Source organism: Podarcis gaigeae, assembly GCF_964106915.1.
Source record: "Podarcis gaigeae genome assembly, chromosome: 10".
Lineage (NCBI taxonomy): Eukaryota > Metazoa > Chordata > Lepidosauria > Squamata > Lacertidae > Podarcis > Podarcis gaigeae.
In genome coordinates this window covers 38,139,333-38,160,141 of record NC_139686.1, presented here as the reverse complement: position 1 = coordinate 38,160,141, position 20,809 = coordinate 38,139,333, and the positions used below count along the sequence as shown (strand labels likewise).

Here is a 20,809-nt window from a genome sequence, read left to right as displayed (position 1 = left end):
TAATAATTAACGCTGTATTATTTTTAACACTTGATTATGAGCTGCCCAGAGTGGCTGGGGAAACTCAGTCAGATGGGCAGGGTATAAATAATAAACTATTATATTATTATTATTATTATTATTTTCCACCCCAAAAAAAACAGTGCCTAAATGTTTCAGTTTCTGAGTGGTATTGCATTTTCATTGCATTTCTATTTAGGGATGCATGGACTCCAAGAAAAATGTTGTAGTCTTTTCAAACTCTTTTTTATCTCCTTCAGCTTATCAAATGACTTTTCTGAACTGGAACCTCCACAGTTGCTTTAGCATTTTGCTTAAGGCACAATCAAAAAGTAGCAATATGTGCTGCTTGGTTCAGCTTATAAGAAATGCTACAAAGGGAGACTTTCCTACCATTTTTTCCTATCCTTAGTAGATAACCGTTAGAAAGAGTTTTAAGACCTGGTCTTCAGTGGGCTGCCTTTGTGTCCTTCTGTGTCTTGAGACCAACAAATTGGAAATGATTGCTAGAATCAAGCCATGTAATTAGACAGCATAACATCTAATATACTCCTTTTGTCAGTGCGCCAGAGAGAAATTTTCTATAAATGACACATTACACCATAAAAACCCCACTTTCAACAGGCCTGTTAATGATGATAAATAAAGAACTTGTGGAAAATCAAGCAATTAATCCATTGGAAGCTTTCCACTGGAGTCACTAATAAGGCATGAGGAAATGCAAACACATACATAAACAAATCCTTTGTGAATAAACTGTTTTAGATTACTACAGGGTTTTTTGGGGGGAATAAGCACCCCTAACCTCAGCAGTAATGTCTTTTATGCCATTAAAATAAATCAAATTATTCATTTAAGAAAGATGATGTGCAAAGCAAGTTCTTTTTATTAGAAAGTATTAGTTACACAGATGTATAATTTTATTTTGTGGACAAATCAGATAAGGCAGCTACATTATGTTTTTGTTTATTAACCATCAAATAATGCATTACAGGCATAATGCACTGCTGGTAATAAATGCTGAAATTTAGAATGTAGGAGGATATTATTGAGTAATTCAAACTGAGGCTATGTTAAGTAGGACACTCTGTGAAATAAAGAACAGAAGGTCCTGGCATGATAGTAGGCATAATATTGGATCCATTAGCACGGTAAATGTCCTTCGGGGGTTTGGCAGTCTGTCACTTTGGCAGGTGCAATCATTATTTAACAAAATGTCCCAACATTTCTTACATTGCCCAGATCTGTGTTTTGCACATGCACTCCCTTTCTACAGAGTAGTCCATTAACTGCCATAGTGCATGATTTCAGCATAATGCTAAGTTCCAGACTGTACGGAGCTGAGAGTCTGCATGAAATTGTTGGAAGAAGATGGGCCAAAAGTGAAGATACTAGCGGAATTAAAGGATCTGCAGGAAGAGATGGAGGGAGAAAATTGCAAGTGTTTAATGAATTGGTGGGGAGGTAATGGTGGGGGGTTATATGTATTTATTGTAAAGTGGGTAATGTCCTGATTGAAATGTCATTTCCTTATATAAGGAACATCCACAAGTATAAGAAAAATGATAATTTGCCATTATGTAATCTGTCATTTCCCCAGCCAGAAGGTTGAAAGAAAAAAAGAGAGGAGTGGTCATAAATAAGTTCAAACCCAATACAAATATGTTTGACTGGTTTAGACCTGGTAGGTGTATGGATTCTTTACTTTCTTTACTTTAATCTGTTTCTTCCTGTTTTAGCCAAGTAATATGGATCTGCCTTAGATGCGATGCTAAGATCTTTGGAGAAGGGCCTGGGGAAGGTTGACTGATGTTTTTGAATTCTGCATACACTACTATGTTTGTATTTTGTATGTTTTTTGTGTTTGATCTGAAACTCAGTAAACATTAGAGAAAGAGAGAGAGATTGGAAAAGAGTGCCACAAATGTCTATGCTTTAAGACAGACCTATGAGCTTCTGTATGTTGCTGGACTCCAACAGCTTTCACCCCAAGACAACATGGCCAATGGTCAGGTATGATGAGAGTTGGAATCCAGAAACATCTGGAGGCTCATAGGCTCCTCATCCCTGTTCTAATACATTTACAGCCCAATCTTTTAATGACTATCCTCACATTAAACATCATATCAAATAAGAACATTCACAGGAAACATCCACTAAAGCCAGCTAAAAGATAACAAATACCTATAAAAGCCCATTAGAAAAGGAAAGAATTCAGGAAATTGTGCAAAAAAACACCCATTAAGGCAACGGGGCTTAGAGAGAGTTCCAGAGTTGAAGTACTACCACACATACAAAAAGTGTGTGCTACTACTCTTTCTTTCCTGTCCAAATCAGGGTATTTGACAAATGTACAGCTTTTAAAATGTACATTGACTATGCAAAAGCCTTTGACTGTGTCAACCACGGCAAACTATAGCAAGTTCTTAAAGAAATGGTGCCTCATAACCTCGTCTGTCTCCTGAGAAATCTCTATGTGGGACAAGAAGCTGCAGTTAGAACTGGATATGGGACAAGTGATTGGTTCAAAATTGGGAAAGGAGTACGGCAAGGCTGTATATTGTCTCCCTGCTTATTTAACTTATATACAGAATTCATCATGTGAAAGGCTGGGCTGGATGAATCCCAAACTGGAATTAAGATTGCCGGAAGAAATATCAACAACCTCAGATATGCAGATGACACAACCTTGATGGCAGAAAGTGAGGAGGAATTAAAGAACCTTTTAATGAGGGTGAAAGAGGAGAGCGCAAAATATGGTCTGAAGCTCAACATCAAAAAAAATGAAGGTCATGGCCACTGGGCCCATCAGTTCCTGGTAAATAGAAGGGGAAGAAATGGAGGCAGTGAGAGATTTTCCTTTCTTGGGCTCCATGATCACTGCTGATGGTGACAGCAGTCACAAAATTAAAAGACGCCTGCTTCTTGGGAGAAAAGCAATGACAAACCTAGATAGCATCTTAAAAAGCAGAGACATCACCTTGCCAACAAAGGTCCGCATAGTTAAAGCTATGGTTTTCCCAGTAGTGATGTATGGAAGTGAGAGCTGGACCATAAAGAAGGCTGATTGCTGAAGAATTGATGCTTTTGAATTATGGTGCTGGAGGAGACTCTTGAGAGTCCCATGGACTGCAAGAAGATCAAAACTATTCATTCTGAAGGAAATCAGCCCTGAGTGCTCACTGGAAGGACAGATTGTGAAGCTGAAGCTCCAATACTTTGAACACCTCATGAGAAGAGAACACTCCCTGGAAAAGACCCTGATGTTGGGAAAGATGGAGGGCACAAGGAGAAGGGGACGACAGAGGACGAGATGGTTGGACAGTGTTCCCGAAGCTACCAACATGAGTTTGACCAAACTGCAGGAGGCAGTGGAAGACAGGAGTGCCTGGCGTGCTCTGGTCCATGGGGTCACGAAGAGTCGGACACGACTAAATGACTAAACAACAACAACAGGCTTGTCTCAAGCCATACTGCTAATTAATGAGTCACACCTGGCACTCTCAAATGCTCCAGAGATGCCAATAAATATATTGCTATTATCTGAATTTCACATCAGCCCCTGAGTGTTTTGGACACCCTGGACATCGGAAACTGCCTTATACCAGGTCAGAAATATAAAATAGAAGTCAGCCTTAATTACTGAGTCCCAACTAGCATTCTCAAAATCTCTGGAGATGCAAATAAACTCTGCCATAAATATGGCATATGTCGTTTAAAGTTTCCTTCACTATACTTCTGTAAAGTCCTTCCCACTCTCTACTGCCTCTCTTGCAACCTGATCCAATGAGTCTGACCTTATTTAAACTGGATCTTTTTTAGACATATACTGTATGCCAGACACCCCCCGAGCCTTTTAATAAGGAAAAAATTAGGTTGTTCCAGCATTGTTAGATATAAGATCTGTAAGTGGGGAAAGACTTTCCTTACACTGCTGCAGCTAAAGCTCATTGGACTCCCAAACCACAATCCTAATCTAGTTGGATTTTACAAGTGACACTGAAATTCAGTGGAATTTACTGCCATGGAAATGTAGAAGGCGTTACCATTTTTCAAACAGCCTTTTCTATTTTTCCCCATCCCCAATTTTCCATCAATATAATACCTAAAAATTCAAACCTTGTTTCACAGAGACACCCTCATCAAGGGCATATATTGTATTCTCAGAAGTTTGAAGTTCTTTTTTTCCTGAGCATTTAAGTAGGCAGAAAGAAATATTTCTCTGAGATGAATAAGTGAACAGGGAGCCAACTCAGAAAATAATGAATTATCAACCATATAGATTTGTCACTGCAGTAAGGAATAATGGATGCTGCATGCACAATTACAAGTATGTATGAGAGACTGAAAACCCAGCCTGCTTCTTGTTAATTTCATATTTGCAGATTTATTAGGGAGGTAAAGATTTACTCAAGTAAATCCTTCTAATGACAGCAGACACTAGACATAAAAAAAATACAGTCGGGAGATAGTAACCATGGCAGACACAAAGAGAAACTAGAACAAAGCTTTGTGCAAGAGGAACAGAAGTAGGAAGGGGAAGAATACACACACACACACACAATGCATTGTGCTATATATCATACAAAAAATGAACAAATGCCTTTCCTTTAGGAAAGCTCAATTTACATGTTGAAAAACAAATTCTCCCTGCATCATTAAACCTTAACAAAGTGGATGCATAGTTTGGGATAAATTCTGTGTACTCCATTTCACACACAATTCTACCTCTCTCTCTCTCCCCCCCCCCTCCGCCCCAAGCCATTGAGGCGGACTTTCTTAATAGTTGTTTGAAACAATCCTGGGATAGATGAAAAGGCTGAATGGTTACAGTATAAGCACTTGAGAGTTTAACTGATTTCAGTGGGAAAGATTCAAGCACTTGCGGCAGTCTCTTGGGACTTAATGACTGCCTCACTTTGACTGAATTATGCCCAACATTACAATACAGCATCTTTCCCTGTTTGCGACTGAAGCCTGCGTAGGAGCTACTGCTGACTTGCTTCAGGAATGCTACTGAGTACCTGAAGTCCTGAACAAAGATGGGTTGCAGAACATGGCAAGCAGCCAATAACGAGAAGCGGGGAGTGTTAATCCTCTATCAAAATGTGAAAAACTTAATGTTTGGAGTTAAAGGAAAGATAAAGGTCACATCTATACCAGTTTACCTCTCAAAGAGTCACAATTCTCTAAACCTTTAACACAATACAGTTTTCAGGATTTCTTGGGAGAAGCCATGTGCTTTAAATGTATCATGTGGGTGGTGTTTAAACCAGAGTTCCTGTAACCTAGAGTGTTGTCCCAACACTGATACTGAAGGGTACTATACCACCACAGGGCAATGCACATTTAAGGTTAATTGCCCTATTTCTGAGGGGTCCACTCTGATGAAGTTGGTAGGTTTCCTGTTACTTCTGAGGATGGAGCAGTAAAATGAAGGCAGGAAGCTGAAAGGCTGAGTACCTGGGGAAGAATCGTGGGAGTGAGGTGGAAGGTGGACATGAACTCTACTTCTGGCACAGGTGTAGAGATACTTTGAATTTTCCTAAAGCTCACCTCGATTTCACTCAGGAAATAACTGGAGTTTTTCAGGGGGTGGAATGGGAGATATTAGAGGGGCACTTGTAGCCCCTCAAATGCATTCATAGCCTGTGATGCTACACTTATTTAAAGGGGATGGGAATGGAAGTGTGTTTTGGGGCTGCAAGTTACTCTTCTGTGAATGGAAAATGGCAATTTTGATCAAATTTTAATCTGAGCTGGATAAGTGTGTGAGGGCTTCAAATACTCACCTTTGAGGCTACAAAGTTCATTTCCAAGCTGGGATTGGATGAACGTCAATGGGATGTCTACATGGAAATAACCCCCTGAGTTCACCCCTAATTGCCTGCCCGCCTGCCAAGTTTTGTAACTGCAAGTGCTCAAGAGCTTTACCCTGGCACTGGGTAAGAAATATTTGCCTTAGTGGCTGTTTCCCAAGTTGGTCGAAGGAGAGGGTTTTTGTTTGATGCCTCAAGGCTCCTCTTCTGAAGCAAAAGTGCCTGGGTCTAGGTCCTGTGTTCCATGGCATAGTCACCTGAACACAGCAAAAAAAAGAGAAAAATTAGGCATGCCCAATGGAAGTCAAGGACCAGACCAGACTTGAACTTTGATGACAGAGGATGGGGAAGACTGTGGGGTGGCAGCCATGTGTGGAGATAGCCCCAGAAATGCCTGCCTTGTTGGAGACTCCCACAGGAAGGAGACCCCAAGAGATTACATCCTCATCATTTGCTTTGCTCAAGATGGCAACGCTGACCCTGCACCTTGGAAACTTCCTTGGTGTAGAAAGGCACTATGCTGTTACAATCCAACAGGCAGAAAGAGTAGAATGCTTCCAAGCCCCCAAAGGGTCAACAGCTTCTGTCACAGGGGTTGGAGCTAGAATAACCCTGTAGCTACAGAACAATTAAAAGCCAGCTGTTGCTATTGTGATTTCTAGCTTACTGTTCTGAGTGCCCTGGCTTGTATCCAAATCTTACCCCCTGTGGCAGAGCTTCATGCTGTGGCACTGGGGAGTGGAGAGATGGGCTGGAGCGTGTCCGGGGGCGTGGCATGCCACCTGCGGGGGCAGGGCACCCAGTGCGGGCAGGGGGGCAGCCGCTATGGCACCCCACCAGAATTGCACTGCAAGGGGTGGGGCGCTCCCCCCACACTCCTCTTCCCCCGCCAGTGCTTACCCCTTCCTTGACTTTCATATGTGTCATCTAACTACACAGAGGGATAATCATTTGTTAACTACAACCACACAATGAGTTGAAAAGGGATATGGAGAAAATGCATATGAAACAAACTCCCTGATTCTCTTTGTATCAGATTTTTATTTTTTTGCCTTTAAAGAGCATTTTGCACCATGTCCAAAGCTTGCAAAGTGCTTCAGGTGTGACCTGTCCTTTCATAAGCCCATATCACGTCCAAAGTAGCTAGCATCCATATTTGTGAAAGAGACTTTTGAATAATGAGATTTTCTTGTGTTGGAGGATATCAATCATTTGTTGTGAGTCAACCCTGAGTATAAGAAAAATATTCCTATTTGTCTAAAGGAAAAAAGAAGCATTGTACCTCTCTCACCCCAAAATGTGCATGACTCACTTGAGAGCGCTAGATTTCCTACTGATATTGACCTTGAAATGCATCAACTCTCATTTCACCATGCTCTAGCCATTTCAGCTCTCAAATAAAAGACATCTTAGTATTAAAGGCCTCAAGAAACAAAATGTATTAACTAGATCACTTTAATGCTGCCTTAGTAAAGTTGTAACCTCTGTGATCCCCATTATAGAAGAGAATGTATTCTACTTGCTCTTGAATGTACATGGTCAAAACACTTATATCCCAACTATTTCTATGCTATTGAATTGCTACATTACTTGCTGTGTGTTAGGAAAACAGCTTACTTTGTTAAGTCTGACATGCTTTGAGTATGAATGCAAACATTCTACAGGGCAATACTCTTTACGTCATTCTTGCATAAGGCATCTTGTGCTTTCTTAGGCTAAGCAAAGAAAAATTGTATCAGGAAAGTTGTCCCCGAAGAAGGGCTTTCATTTCATATCTGCTATCAAATGTGTTTACAATGTTACAACAATTCACTTTCTCGGTATTATTCTTCCTTTTAAATCAAGGCTGGGAGACCTGTAGACCTCCAGATGTTGCAGTCCTCCACAACTTCAACTAGCATGGCAAATGGCTAGGGATATTGGGAGTTGTAGACCAACAATATCTGGAGAAGTACAGGTTTCTCTTTCCTATTCTGGTAGTTCCAAATTACTAAGGCTACAATCCTGTACCCATATAACTGGGAGTAACCCCAACCAAACTCAATGGGACTTACCTCTGAGCAGAAATGTATGGGATAGTGCTTTATAAAGGTAAAGGGACCCCTGACCATTAGGTCCTGTCGCAGACGACTCTGGGGTTGTGGCGCTCATCTCGCTTTATTGGCCGAGGAAGCCAGCATACAGCTTCCAGGGCACGTTGCCAGCATGACTAAGTTGCTTCTGGCGAACCAGAGTAGCGCACGGAAACACCATTTACCTTCCCGCCACAGCTCTACCTATTTATCTATTTGCACTTTGAGGTGCTTTCAAACTGCTAGGTTGGCAGGAGCTGGGACCGAGCAAGGGGAGTTCACCCCGTTGCAGGGATTCGAACCGCTGACCTTCTGATCAGCAAGCCCTAGGCTCTGTGGTTTAACCCACAGTGCCACCCGTGCTTTATAGTAGTTCTAAATTACTGCGTTCCTTGTTTTTGATCAACACTTAACTTCCCTTCCTGTGAAGTTAACCCATGAATCCAGAATATAGAGTCTGTAGTGTTCTTTCAATAGTTATATAAGCAACACAGGACTGTCTCACGCAAACGTTATGGTGATTTTGTTATTGTATCTCACATCTGTATAAATGTATTTATTTATTACATTTATATTCCCTCTTTCTTCCAAAGATCTTAGGGTGGCTTCTTCCCCTCTTTATTTTCTTCTCACAACAACCCTGTGAGGCAGTGTAGGCTGACAGATACTTATTAGCCCAAGGTTCAGCACTCCAACCATTTCAACACACTGGCTCCTTAATTAAATTGCCCACTTATATAACAAATGGCACAAGAAAGAATTAGATAAGTACATAATTTAAAGTTAGGAAACTGACCTGTGCAAAAAACAGCTTCAATTCTGAGTTTCTAAAATAATTTGATGCAATCCAGCCAAAAGATAAATATTTTTGAGTCCCGTTAATTTCAGTTAGGGTCTCCTGTTAAAATATATCAAAGTTCTAAGTCCTTAATTATAACAGGGTTGAATTTTACACCAGAGGTCTGGAACGCTAGAATTCACGGATATGCGATGAAGCTGATTGATGAAAGATTCAGGACAGACTAAATAAAGTTATTCTTTGCATAGCGTATAGTTAAACCATGGATTTTGCTCCCGCAAGAGGTACCCCAAACTTGGATTGCATATCAGCTTTTTGCACAGATAGTGGGTAATAGGTTGCTAAAATATCTGTGTGATAAAACTTATATTTTAGAACATTCTTTTGGGTCTCATTTGTCAACTTTCCCTGCCTCCAAAGACCAACATGTTTTTAAAAAGGCTTAATATTTCCATTGGCTCCTATGCTCCAGTGAAGATGACAGACCTTGTGGGAGGAAAATCTTAACGCTTTAAGAAAGCAGACTGAATTCTGCAGAGAGATGAATTCTACATCACTCCAAGTTGGTGCACAAGTAGTAACCCTGTTTATTTTTTGTCAATGGCATTAAAAAAAAAGTTTGTGGTGACATAGTTGTTAAATAAACACATGCCTCTCTCCTCCAGTAGGAATTGGTTGTGTTACCATTTAAAATCCAATGCACAGAACCTTTAATCCTTCATGTATCACTTTGTGTAAGAGTCCGCATGTCAACAAGATTTATCTCTTAATACACACTTAGACAATAGGTGTTCTTTTGATTAATCTTGTGGCTAATTGTGTACTGAAAGTACAGCTGCAAATTCCATCCAATTATTTTCTCAAGGATAATGACTAAATATACAGTACTTACAGATAACTGCACCTTTTAAATAATGCCTCAGCTTAAGCTCATAAATAATAGTTTACTCTGGTAATGGCACTGAAATCTATGGTGCTGATATACTGATCCTCTTAGTCAACAGAGAATTCTGTGCCGGCTGCTACACACAGTGTTCTCTTCCACTGAACACACAATTGCTTCATTGCTTGACAGTACTTGTCATCTGTTGGGACACAGGGAGTGGAATGCTCAGCTTTCATCCATTCAAACAGGTGATGAACAAAGCTACAACATCAGTCATTTGCTTGGGCAGTGTACACATGATGCAAGAGTACAACCTTAGTGAAACATGATGTGAGCTTTTTCTGCACGCACAAAGGTAAATCAAGAAGAAGAAGACATGGGCAGAAATGTGACCCATTGTAACTTACTGTTCAGAAATTACCAAAGATCTGATGTATGAAGTTAGCCTTTAAAACCTCATATGAAGGATAATAACTTAAGGACAGTTCAAATGGTCCATGGGATCAAGCATCCTACTTCCCACTGTCAAAGCCCACAAGCAGGACAGGAAGGCAATAGCTATCTCCTGATTATATACTCTCCAGCAACGGGTACTTTTCCCATTTTACATCTGATGAAATTGTTTTGTAGTATTTAGAATCTGTATGGATTATTTTATCATTTTAGAGTTTGTTAAATTGATTTTAATCAGCCTTAGAGCTTGCGCTTCTATGTTTTATTCTGTTTAATATGTAAACCACTTCAATGGCTTTAAGTTATGAAAAGGTTTAAACATTTGTTTATTATTCTTATGATTATGAAGATCCTGAAGAAATATCCTACCCCCAATAACAAAAATAATTTTTTGAGAAATCTTATCAAATTCTTTTTTTGGCATCAGGAGATACGATTGCAGCTGCATCCATTCTTTGAATCCAAGGGTGATTTGGATTTTTCTTTGAAAGAAAACCACAGATACAAATAAAAGGAAAAACTTTGGGCTCGTGTGCATATCTAGCATTTACTATAATATGAAAGAGCAAAAGAAATAATCAAGAGTTCTTATTTGCTTCCCCATCAGTTTTATACCACTAATTTTACCATTTCTTAATTCTTCTCTTTCCCTACTATTGGTCATATTATTGCCTTTCTTCAAACATATATACCAACAAGAAATCATTTTGTGTATTTATGAATAACTGCCTGAAAGAAAATGTCTTTGTATATATTCTGCTATATTCCTGAGCTGCCTTGTGGGACATCTTTGGGAGACGAAAAGCTTAAGGAGTAAACCCTACACAAATCCAGAGTAGAATCCACAGTAGATGGTCCCTTGCACCTCCTTCTGGCAACTCCTGCAGCCAACATGGTGCCAAATGTATTGCCCTGCTTTCCTTTGGATCACATCAGTGAGGCCAAGAGGGGATTCTTGCCATCTGGGCAGCCCAGGACCTCCATATACATTGCCCAGACTTGCGCCCCAGAGAGGACTCTACACGGCTTGACTTCATCCCCAGAGATGCACTTCCTTTTCTCTTGAGACAGATGGATGCCAACAGCAGCAATCTGAGCTCAAGTTATAAAACCTTAAGCAAAGCAATGAGAAACTCTTGAGAGGAAAGAATGAAGAACCCAGTGGATTATGTACCTATCAGACCTTTGTTACAAATATACATTCCCAGGAAATGAGTTCGCCATACAGCAGCATTCAAGCTATCAAAACATCAACAGAAGAGAGAGTGAATGAAATATTCAATGGCTTTCCTCAATAAGAAAGGTAATAAAGAAAGCTATTGCTGGCAGCCACCCATTTGAAAAGGTAATATGGCTGTTTGCAAGCTGAGCAGTGCTTTTTTCTCCCTTCATTGAGCAAAGTTCCCTGCCGTTGAGTAACTGAACTTAATTTCTCAACGTCAACATCTCTGCTAATCCCACACCCGCTTTCAAAGCCAGCTCTGTTTAGCTTTACGTGGAACGAGCTGAATGTTTTACTTTCAAAGCGATAGGTGAAACAGGAAGATTTCTCTCATGCTTCTCTACCTCAAAAGGGAAAATTACAAAATGACTATTCTGCTACTTATTTAAGTGGGAAATTGGCCTTTTATGTTCATCAATCCAACTTGCATACATAAAACAGGAGTGAATGGTATGTTTTCAAACTGCTTTACTTTTACCTATGCTCTATACACAAGTTCCAAGACTTTTTAAAAAATACACTCACTGATCTCTTGACTCCTGCAATCTTCTTTTTTATCTCTGCCTACTAGTAATTTTGCCTCAGCAAAGCTGTTCAACTTGGTCATTTTAAGTGATCCTCAATGAGACACCGACTATTCCCCCCATTTATTTTATTTATGTCCTTATTACGGTTGTATCCAGTGCTGGCTTTGCCTTTTCAGAAATCGCTTTCACTCATAAAACTTTGGCCTCAAATTGTTGCTGCCATACCTCCTCACTTAAACCCTTTGTCTTCTCAGCCATTCCTGAGAATCACTGGCTAAAATGTGGTGCCCCAATTTATGCTAACAGAACCCTCTTGCATGAAGCAAATTCACCACTAGAAATACCAGCATCTCCATGAGAAGGCACCCTTAACAAACAACAGTTCCTAGAATTATTTGGGGGAAGCCATGACTGTTTCAAGTGGTATAGTGCTTTAAATGTATGGTGTGAATATGGCCTTAGAGAGTTCATGAGAGAGACAATATATGAACCAGGAACTTCCTGATTCATAGCTCTGTTCTATGATACACCATCTCATAACAACAATGCACCAATTTAGGCAAAACTATGTAGTACAATTGTCTCTAGACACAAAGATTATTCTTCAAACATCTTTATCCATCACAGAGTAGGCAGTCAATATATCCCAAGAACCATCTCTCCCCACATAAACTAAGCCCATTCATCACCTTAGGCCCTTCTCTGCAAGCCCCCATGGAAGGAGTGATGACATTGAGGCCTTTTCAATGGTGGCTCCCCACTTATGGAATTATCTCCTCCAGGAGGCACATCTGGAATCATCACTATCTTCGTTTAGGTGTCAGGCAAAAACATTTCTTTCTACTGAGGCTTTCAGCATTTAATTTGGAGAGCTTTAGGTATTTGTTGTCTCTTTTCAGTGGGTGGGCTGTGTTAGATGTAATATTTTTTTCATTTTGTTTTGGTTTTATACTGGTTTTAATCTTTGTAGTATTTTGTAAGTTGCTTTGGGTTACGTTTTGTTAGAAAAAAGACTAATAACTGCAATAAACGATCATAGTCAAGGTTGGGGATCATCTATAAAAAGGTTCACTTGGGCTCCAGACCTTGTCAGCTTGGAGCTGTTCAAGGTCCCACGCTGTTGCTGTGGTCCAACACTACCTGCTCTTCTGATTGAGTGGTTGATTTAGAACTGCTGCTATCTTGCACCTCTCTCCCTTATTGGAAGGTCCAACTCATGATCCACTTAGAAGAGATGGATTAAAGTAGGAATGAGTAACCTGTGGGCCTGCAGATATTCTTGGACTTCAGTTCCCATCATCCCTGCTCAACTGGCCATGCCAGTTGGAGTTGATGGGCATCTCAGACAACATCGGGAGGGTCTCAGATTCTATATCTCTGGATTAATTGATCCAGAATATGTAATATGATGATGCATCAAGATCCCACCATGAACATGGTAACAATATGAAAGGCACATTGCAAAACCTCTAACTATGGCGCTAGCAGAACCATAAGTTTAGGGCTAGTGGAATGTTCAGTGTAAAATGTTCATCTTAAGGAAATGGATTCTAAATCCAAATTAATTTTAGTTTATCATAACAAATTCTTTCCAGCTTCACACCTGAAGCAGATGGAAGGCGACTGCATCAGTAAATCAGTCCCTTCAAATTACTGTGGTTTATGAAGCTCATCTGCATTTTAATCAGACATAAAGGGTTTATTCTTGGAAAACCTCAAGAATGCCAGTTTTTGCCACCTGGAAATACATGGGAGAATTCATAGTAAATCAAATAAAATATGTTGCACATTTTAATTTTGCATATATTTCTCTCTGGATACTATAGTGTTACATAGTTACAGGTATCAATATTTTTTACTAGCAATGATATATTAGAATTCAGATAAGAAGCTGATTTTTTGTCATAAGCCCATTTAATTGGAGATTCAGGACTTTTTCAACAGTGCTACAAAAGTGCAATAATTTTAAAAATCCAAATGTAGTTGTGACACCTTCAAACAACTTCTATAATCTGAGTGTGGGTCAACCAGTTCCCATTTAGAGAGAGAACTGATGTTTTCCAACTAGGATTCCCTTTATTATTATGTTATGATTTATTATTATTGGGTCATAAATGCAGCAAAGAAATGCAAGAAAGTTGCATTTATAATAGTTTGGTTTCAATCAGCTCAGTCAAATTAAATGAGTGAATTCATGGGTATCCATTATGTGCTATGAAAATCCCCTTGTAAGTGCACAGAATTCCTTGTGCTTTTGGAGGGAAGAAGAATTTCGTCAATCAACCAATTTAAACTCAGAAAAGAAAATAGTAGGAGTAGCTAACATGAAATGCCACACTGTGGTTCCCATTAGCTCCAGTCAGCATGACTAATGGCAAGGGATGATGAGAGTTTTCCACCAACACTTGAAGGACAGCACATTGGCTAGCTTGCATTACAGACTCTGATCCAGATGCTCAAGTGTCCAGCTCCCAAAACTAACTATTCCATGTATCATTTTCTTCCGTTTTATTTGTTGCTTCAAACAGTTCCTTACAACCATTAGGCATTGCGTGGACAGGTGGAGTCCCCAGATCCCACGCGGTCCCCCCGTCATGTGGAATAACGACTCAAGACAACGTGCCATGGGATTAAATTGGCCACAATTTTATTAAATTTCAAATGTGGGTAGACCTTGGCTCAGGCATTGGGCGTTCTCCCTCCCCAGTCCCCAGCCGGGGACCTAGGGAGCATCAGGGTTATCCAGTGTGTGGGAGGGGGGATGGGCCAGCTCTGGAGAACATATGTTCAAGCAGAGATATCCGCCCCTGTTACGCCGCCGCCGCAGGGGAGAGCAATGACGACCTTTCGGCGTACGGTCAAAGCCTCCCTTCAGAAAACCCCTTTAACGGGGAACCCTGGTATCGCCGCCGCAAAGAGGAAGATGGACAAAAGGATTCTGCCCAAGGCCTGTCTGGAGCCAAGTGAGGATTCCCAGGTAATATCCTCCCTCTATTGTGTGGGCAGGTAATCCCTCCCCTACCTGGCCTGGTCTCCTTGGCAACGCTTCCCCCAGGTGGGAATGGACAACTGACTGAGGTAGGCGGAGACTTCCAGGTATCCCACCTGAGGGAAGGCAAAGCCAAGCCTATGCTGTTGGAGCCGCTCCAGATCTAGGGGCTGCACGCGTCCACGCAAAGGGCGCCCCCCCCCCGTTTTAAGTGGGGAGCGGTCATTATACACTCTTCACAACCATATTTCAGATCTCTTTCCATCATATGACTGCATCATCATCAACTTTTCCACTTTGCTGCTCAGGTCACAAGGAATCAGTTGGATAACTTCATTCTCTTTCCACCCATCTGACAAATAATTTCCCAAAGATGAAAAAATGTGTGTACTTGCCTATAATATTTTTTTCAAAGCTACCATACTCCTTGATCACATGCATTTAGTTTTCAGAATATGTCACTTTTTTAATACTTTAGTTTACTGTTATTTCATTTAATTATCATAACATACCCTAATTGTTCGTGTTGGCTGGTGTTTATTTAATATCTTACTTTTTTGCTCTTGTTGTTTTCAACCATGGTGATAGAGCTGAAACTCCATACCAGTATTGCATTTAGGATTCCAAGCCTCCACGGTTTTCTTGATGTCTGGAGAGAAAGAAAAAATCATAATATATATCTCTTCAACTTATTACCACTATTACTATTTCATTTATTATGAGTTGATCTAACACTGCCCGTCTATGATCAATATGAGTTCACTGCAGACTTTCATGAATGAAAGTAGGGTGGGGACCAGTTTTAGCCAAGCAAAGTCCCACGTTGCTTCACAACATCCTCCAACCCTCTAGAGCAGCTGGGCCAGCCCTATCATTAAGCAGAGATGGATGCAGCAGAATGATGAGAGGCACCAGCTTAGGAACCCCCAAGGGAACCCCCAGGGGAAGAAGGCTCAGAGCCGGTGGATTGGTTGTGGGACTACAATGAGTGGTCAGAGGCAGAAGATTGGGAGGAGGATGTGTCAGAAGCTGAAGAAGCAACAGGGTTTAGTGAGCAGGAAGAGACTGTGGAGGAGCACAGTTCTGACTCAGAGGCAGAATAGGGGGATCAAGGGGCTAAGTAGAAGCAGGCTGCTGAAAACACCAGGGAATCCCTGTCTCCTGCTATGACCAGCTCCCATCCCCCCTGGTCTCCCAGAACACAGAGAGAAATAAAAAGGAGAGAACAAAGAGAGACAAGACAAAGGAGCCTTAGGCTGCTGGTGAATAATAATAATAAACATAATAAATAAACCTTTATTATCTCCTGCCCAAAGGTAGGCGATTAAAGAAGTGTTGGCCAGGGTGTGTCATCCCTAAGAATTTTCCTCGCTCTCTTGAGGCAGCGGTCTCCCGCAATGTCATCTAGCAAACTCTGAGGACAGCCCATGATGTCATGTGCTGTATTTGCCACCCTCTGTAGGGACTTCCTGTCCATGGCTGTCAAACCAGCATACCACACTGTTATACAGTATGAAAGGACACTTTCTATTGTGGCCCTGTAGAAGGAGATCATCAATTTTTGTTTGACATTATTCTTTTGCAAGGCCCTGAGGAAATGGAGTCTCTGTTGGGCCTTCCTAACCACCTGGGTTGTATTGATTTTCCAAGTGAGGTCTTCACTAAGGTAAACTCCCAGAAATTTAAAGGAAGGGACTCTCTCCACACACACACCCCTGATATACAACGGGGCTAGTTCCTCTCTCTACCTCCGAAAGTACAATACCATCTCCTTTGTCATGCTGATATTTAGGTTCAAGTTGTTCTCTAGGTGCCATGTGGAGACTTTTTGAACCTCCTCCCTATACGCTAATTCATCTCCACCTGTAATTAGACCGATTATGGTGATATCATCTGCAAATGTAATAATTGTGGTGGATGGATTAGATGAAATGCAGTCATATGTTTACAACGACAACAGGTAGGGACTCAGCACACATCCCTGAAGGAACTGGGGGAGGAGCCTTAGAAAGCAGTAGGAAGAGGGGAGGGAACTTCAGTCCTTGCAACTGAACTGCCTCATTGGGGCAAGACCTACTGGGAAGAGTTGCTGTGATCACTAGGCCTGCACTGTTTGGGTTTCTTTGAATAAAGAGTTAACTTCACTGACACTGAATGTTTTATTGATGACTTACTCCTGACTCCGGCTCCTGATAGTCCTGCACTGTCAATCCGGCACTTTCTTGAAATATTCAGTAACATCACTATGAATTTTAGTGAAGGAAGTGAAATGGGCTAATAGAATAAAGATAGCACTGACAGTGTGACACAACGGGCATCTTGTCCATCAGTATAGAAAAATGACCACACCTCCAGGTATATGTTAAAGCATGGGGAACTAGGTAGCATTGAGCAGCAAAATGGTCTGACTCAATAATTGTTGTTTGCCCTCCTGCTTCATTATGGAACCTTTTATAGCTGCTTAATTCAGGTACTTAGTTGTGAATGCTGCTAATCGAAGTAATCATGGAAAATTAGAGCTTTTTTCACAAGGCAAGAACAACGTCTGCATTTATAGTCACATAAAATAGCAATAGTTTCATTATGTGCTTTGTCACTTTCGCCCTCATACAGTTCTTTCTACCCTTCTATATGCTGTATGCATAGGGGTGGGGGAGAGACTTTGTGGATGCCATAAGCATTTGCTGAAGGTTTGCTTGACACACAATCCAACCATCTGCCATGCTGCAAGTGTTGACATGTCCCCAGCTGTCACTGGAAACCTGACTCCAATCTTGAGGATTGTTAAAGCATGTGAAGAAGAAAAGCATTCTTATTGCTTGACAGTGACCTCTTGGTAAGAAACTCAGCAAAGTTCCAGCTTAGATAGATAGACAGACAGATGGATATTATGGCCATTAGATGATTGCAAGGATGATTGCAAGGGCAACTAGCGGAGGCTGCTGAGGAGAAATGACTCACCACACCACTTTATCACAAAAGATTCCATACCACAAAATAAACTACACTTTTCTCCACAATCAGGGAGATTGCTTGGTGTGGTGAGATATTTGCATGCAGTAGCTTGCAACTAAAGGTTAAGGGACCCCTGACCATTAGGTCCAGTCGTGGACGACTCTGGGGTTGCGGCGCTCATCTCGCTTTATTGGCCGAGGGAGCTGGCGTACAGCTTCCGTGTCATGTGGCCAGCATGACTAAGCCGCTTCTGGCGAACCAGAGCAGTGCACGGAAATGCCATTTACCTTCCCGCCAGAGCGGTACCTATTTATTTACTTGCACTTTGACATGCTTTCAAACTGCTAGGTTGGCAGGAGCAGGGACCGAGCAACGGGAGCTCACCCCACCGCGGGGATTCGAACTGCCGACCTTCTGATCAGCAAGTCCTAGGCTCTGTGGTTTAACCCACAGCGCCACCCACGTCCCATAGCTTGCAACTAGGCTTGGGCAAATATGGCAATTTTGGTTTCTCGGTTTCTCTTCCCGCCCCCCATCTCAACATTTCCACTTCAGTCTGCACAAATAATATATAATGCAACTGTTAATGAAATCAGTGACCATTTGGAGGCCAATTGCCAACCACCTGTTTAAAAAAATGTATGGACATATTGACTAATTATTAACATTGCCCAGTCAACATTTCTTCAACTTAGAAAACAACAACCACTGAATAAATATTCATGCCATCAATGTAAAAGAGAGAGAAAAAGTCACTAATTATGCGTATGCATCTGTGCTGAAGAAATACTCAACACTGCCAAGAGACTTCAAATTGTGGATACGTTTGGGATCTGAATAGCCTTGCATTGCAAATAATAATTTCAGAGAGAGTTGTAGTTCTTTCATTGCTTTTAATATCATGTATGTCCAGGAAAACAAATGTTACACTTTTATTTTTAAGCAAACAGAAATGCATCATGAGGAAAACAAATTATATTTGTGCCAGATATTTAGATTCCTTCTTTCTGGCATAAATGGTTCAAATTGTACATTTTCTTAATGTTCATGATGCAATTTCCCAGGAATGTGAAAGACTCCTTGGTAGTCAGTTACTGTTCTTTCTGTCCTTTCACAAGATAGGTAGTAGCAAAGAAATTTGGTAGTTTGGGATGTAAATGCAAGGATGGACAAAGCAGGAAAGTACTGCTGGGTTAGAAGCACCCTGAGGGGCAGTAAGAAACTACTCTTTTGCTTTTGGGGTTTTGAGGCAAGATCAGTCCTTTGCTGCATATTAATAATAAGAATTAAGAATTAAGAATAATGCCAGCAGCCACACCACCACCTCCTGTTTAGGCTCTCTACACATGATCGGGAACACTGCTTTTTATTAGTGAAGCAACCCAAACTTGTAACTGGTCAGTCTCAAGGACGAATCTGATGTCCAGATGAATACAAAGCTTTGGTGTCTCTCTAGTGAACTGAAACATTCTTGTAATTCTAACCAAGTTTGATTATTAGTTAATTTATTGTCTGTACACATGAATGTTGAGCATGCATCTTTGTTCATATTCAGATATTGATTGCTGCCGCCTCTTGACTGAGGTATTAATTGGCATGATTTCTTCACCACAAGACGCCAGGGAGGATTACAACAATATAATAAACAGTTATAAAAACCGATAAAACCATTACAATTATGAAACAAGAAAAGTCATTTCACTTGGAGCAGGAAAGTATTCAGCAAAAGAGGTGAGTGCCACAAAATGAAATACAGTAGCAGTCAAAGGTCAATGTAAAGACATGTGCCTTCATAATATTGTGAAAGGTGAACAATAAAGCACATAGGAAAAGCTAGACACATCTCTGTGGGGAGGGTGCTCCACAATTTAGGGGGTGCCACAGATAAAGCTCTCTCCTGGGCTGCCATGCTGCACACGTCTGAGGGTCATGGAACCATCAAGAGAGCCCCCTCAGTAGATCATAACATCTGAGAAGGTTAGCAGGAATGAAAGCAGTCTTTCAAACATTTTGGACGTAAGTCATTTAGGCCTTCAAAATACTAAACCAGACCGTCCAGGTGTCCCTATTTTCCAGGGACATCCCTGATTTAGAGAAGCTGTCCCAGTTTCTGATTTAATCCCAGAATGCCCTGCTTTTCCTTAGGAAAATGGGGGGGAAATTAAGGATGACATGTTTTTGGATAATATGTTTTGTTTAAATCTTCAATAAAAATTATACAAAAAAGAAAAAGGTAGCCCCACACAGAGCACATTGCAGTAGTCCAATCAGAAACTCACCACAGCATGGAGTACAGTGGCTGTGATGGCCTGGGATTCCGATTCAGAGGCTGAACCAGAGGAATCCCGGCCTGCACAGGAGTCCCCGCCTCCAGGGCCGGCTGAACTGGGGCAAGGCCTAGATTCTGAGGAGCCTGCACCTGTGGCAGATCCTCAGGAGCAGGCACCAGGTGAAACCATTCTGGCCCCAGAGGTGCTTGAGGACTCAGTGTCTACAGGTGAGCTTCCTCCAGGGCCCAGTAACCCTTCGGCCTCTCCTGAACTGCAGAGGCTTAGGGCAGAGAGGCGAAGGGAACTGGTTGCTCCCAGGAGGAGTGCTCGCCTTAAGGCCAGAGGAGGCGGGGCTCCTGGGGGCCGGGACCGCCCCTGGCCTTAGAAGAAGATAAAGGTCAGTCAGCCTGGTCCCAGGTTGCAGGAGCAACGTCGTTGTTGGCTTCAGACCTTCCAGTGTTCCTGTTCCCTGCCCGGCCTCCTGCTCCTGACCTTCCAGCGTTCTTGTTCCTTGCCCGGCCTCCTGCTCCTGACCTTCCAGCGTTCTTGTTCCCTGCTCGGCCTCTTGCTCCTGACATTCCAGCGTTCCTGTTCCCTGCTCGGCTCCCTGTTTCGGACCTCGCCTCTCATCTTGTGAGCTCTGACTACGATCACGGTGCCTTCCCCCCGGTACCAGCACAGTGGCCAAGTCATCACTGTCCAGGGACCACAGCTGGTGACCCAGCCACAGCTGGGAATGGGCACTCAGCCTCTGAGACTACCCAAGCCTCCAAAGACCATGCTTGATTCAGGAACACCTCTGAGCTACAAATCTGTT

The 20,809-nt window shown here is 41.7% G+C and overlaps 1 protein-coding gene and 1 long non-coding RNA gene across 4 annotated transcripts in view; one reads left to right on the top strand and one right to left on the bottom strand.

The window, feature by feature from the left end:
- The window catches only part of MGAT4C (MGAT4 family member C), a 319,924-nt gene that overhangs the window by 220,804 nt on the left and 78,311 nt on the right, over window positions 1-20,809 (bottom strand). Inside the window, exon 3 of one of the 2 annotated variants that reach the window (XM_083699335.1) lies at window positions 15,321-15,416. In XM_083699335.1, the coding sequence (XP_083555461.1) occupies window positions 15,321-15,347 (27 nt within the window). In that variant the 5' untranslated portion in view covers window positions 15,348-15,416. Of the gene's footprint in view, window positions 1-15,279; window positions 15,417-20,809 lie in introns of those variants that run through there. The other variant, XM_083699338.1, reaches the window with a different exon arrangement.
- Window positions 9,826-19,448, top strand: LOC310825681. Of its 2 annotated transcripts, XR_014555433.1 has the most exons (3): window positions 9,826-10,009; window positions 11,101-11,332; window positions 19,278-19,448. It is a non-coding gene; the product is annotated as an uncharacterized lncRNA (long non-coding RNA). The 2 variants fall into 2 exon arrangements; XR_014555434.1 differs by lacking the exon at window positions 19,278-19,448 and having other exon boundaries at window positions 11,101-11,398.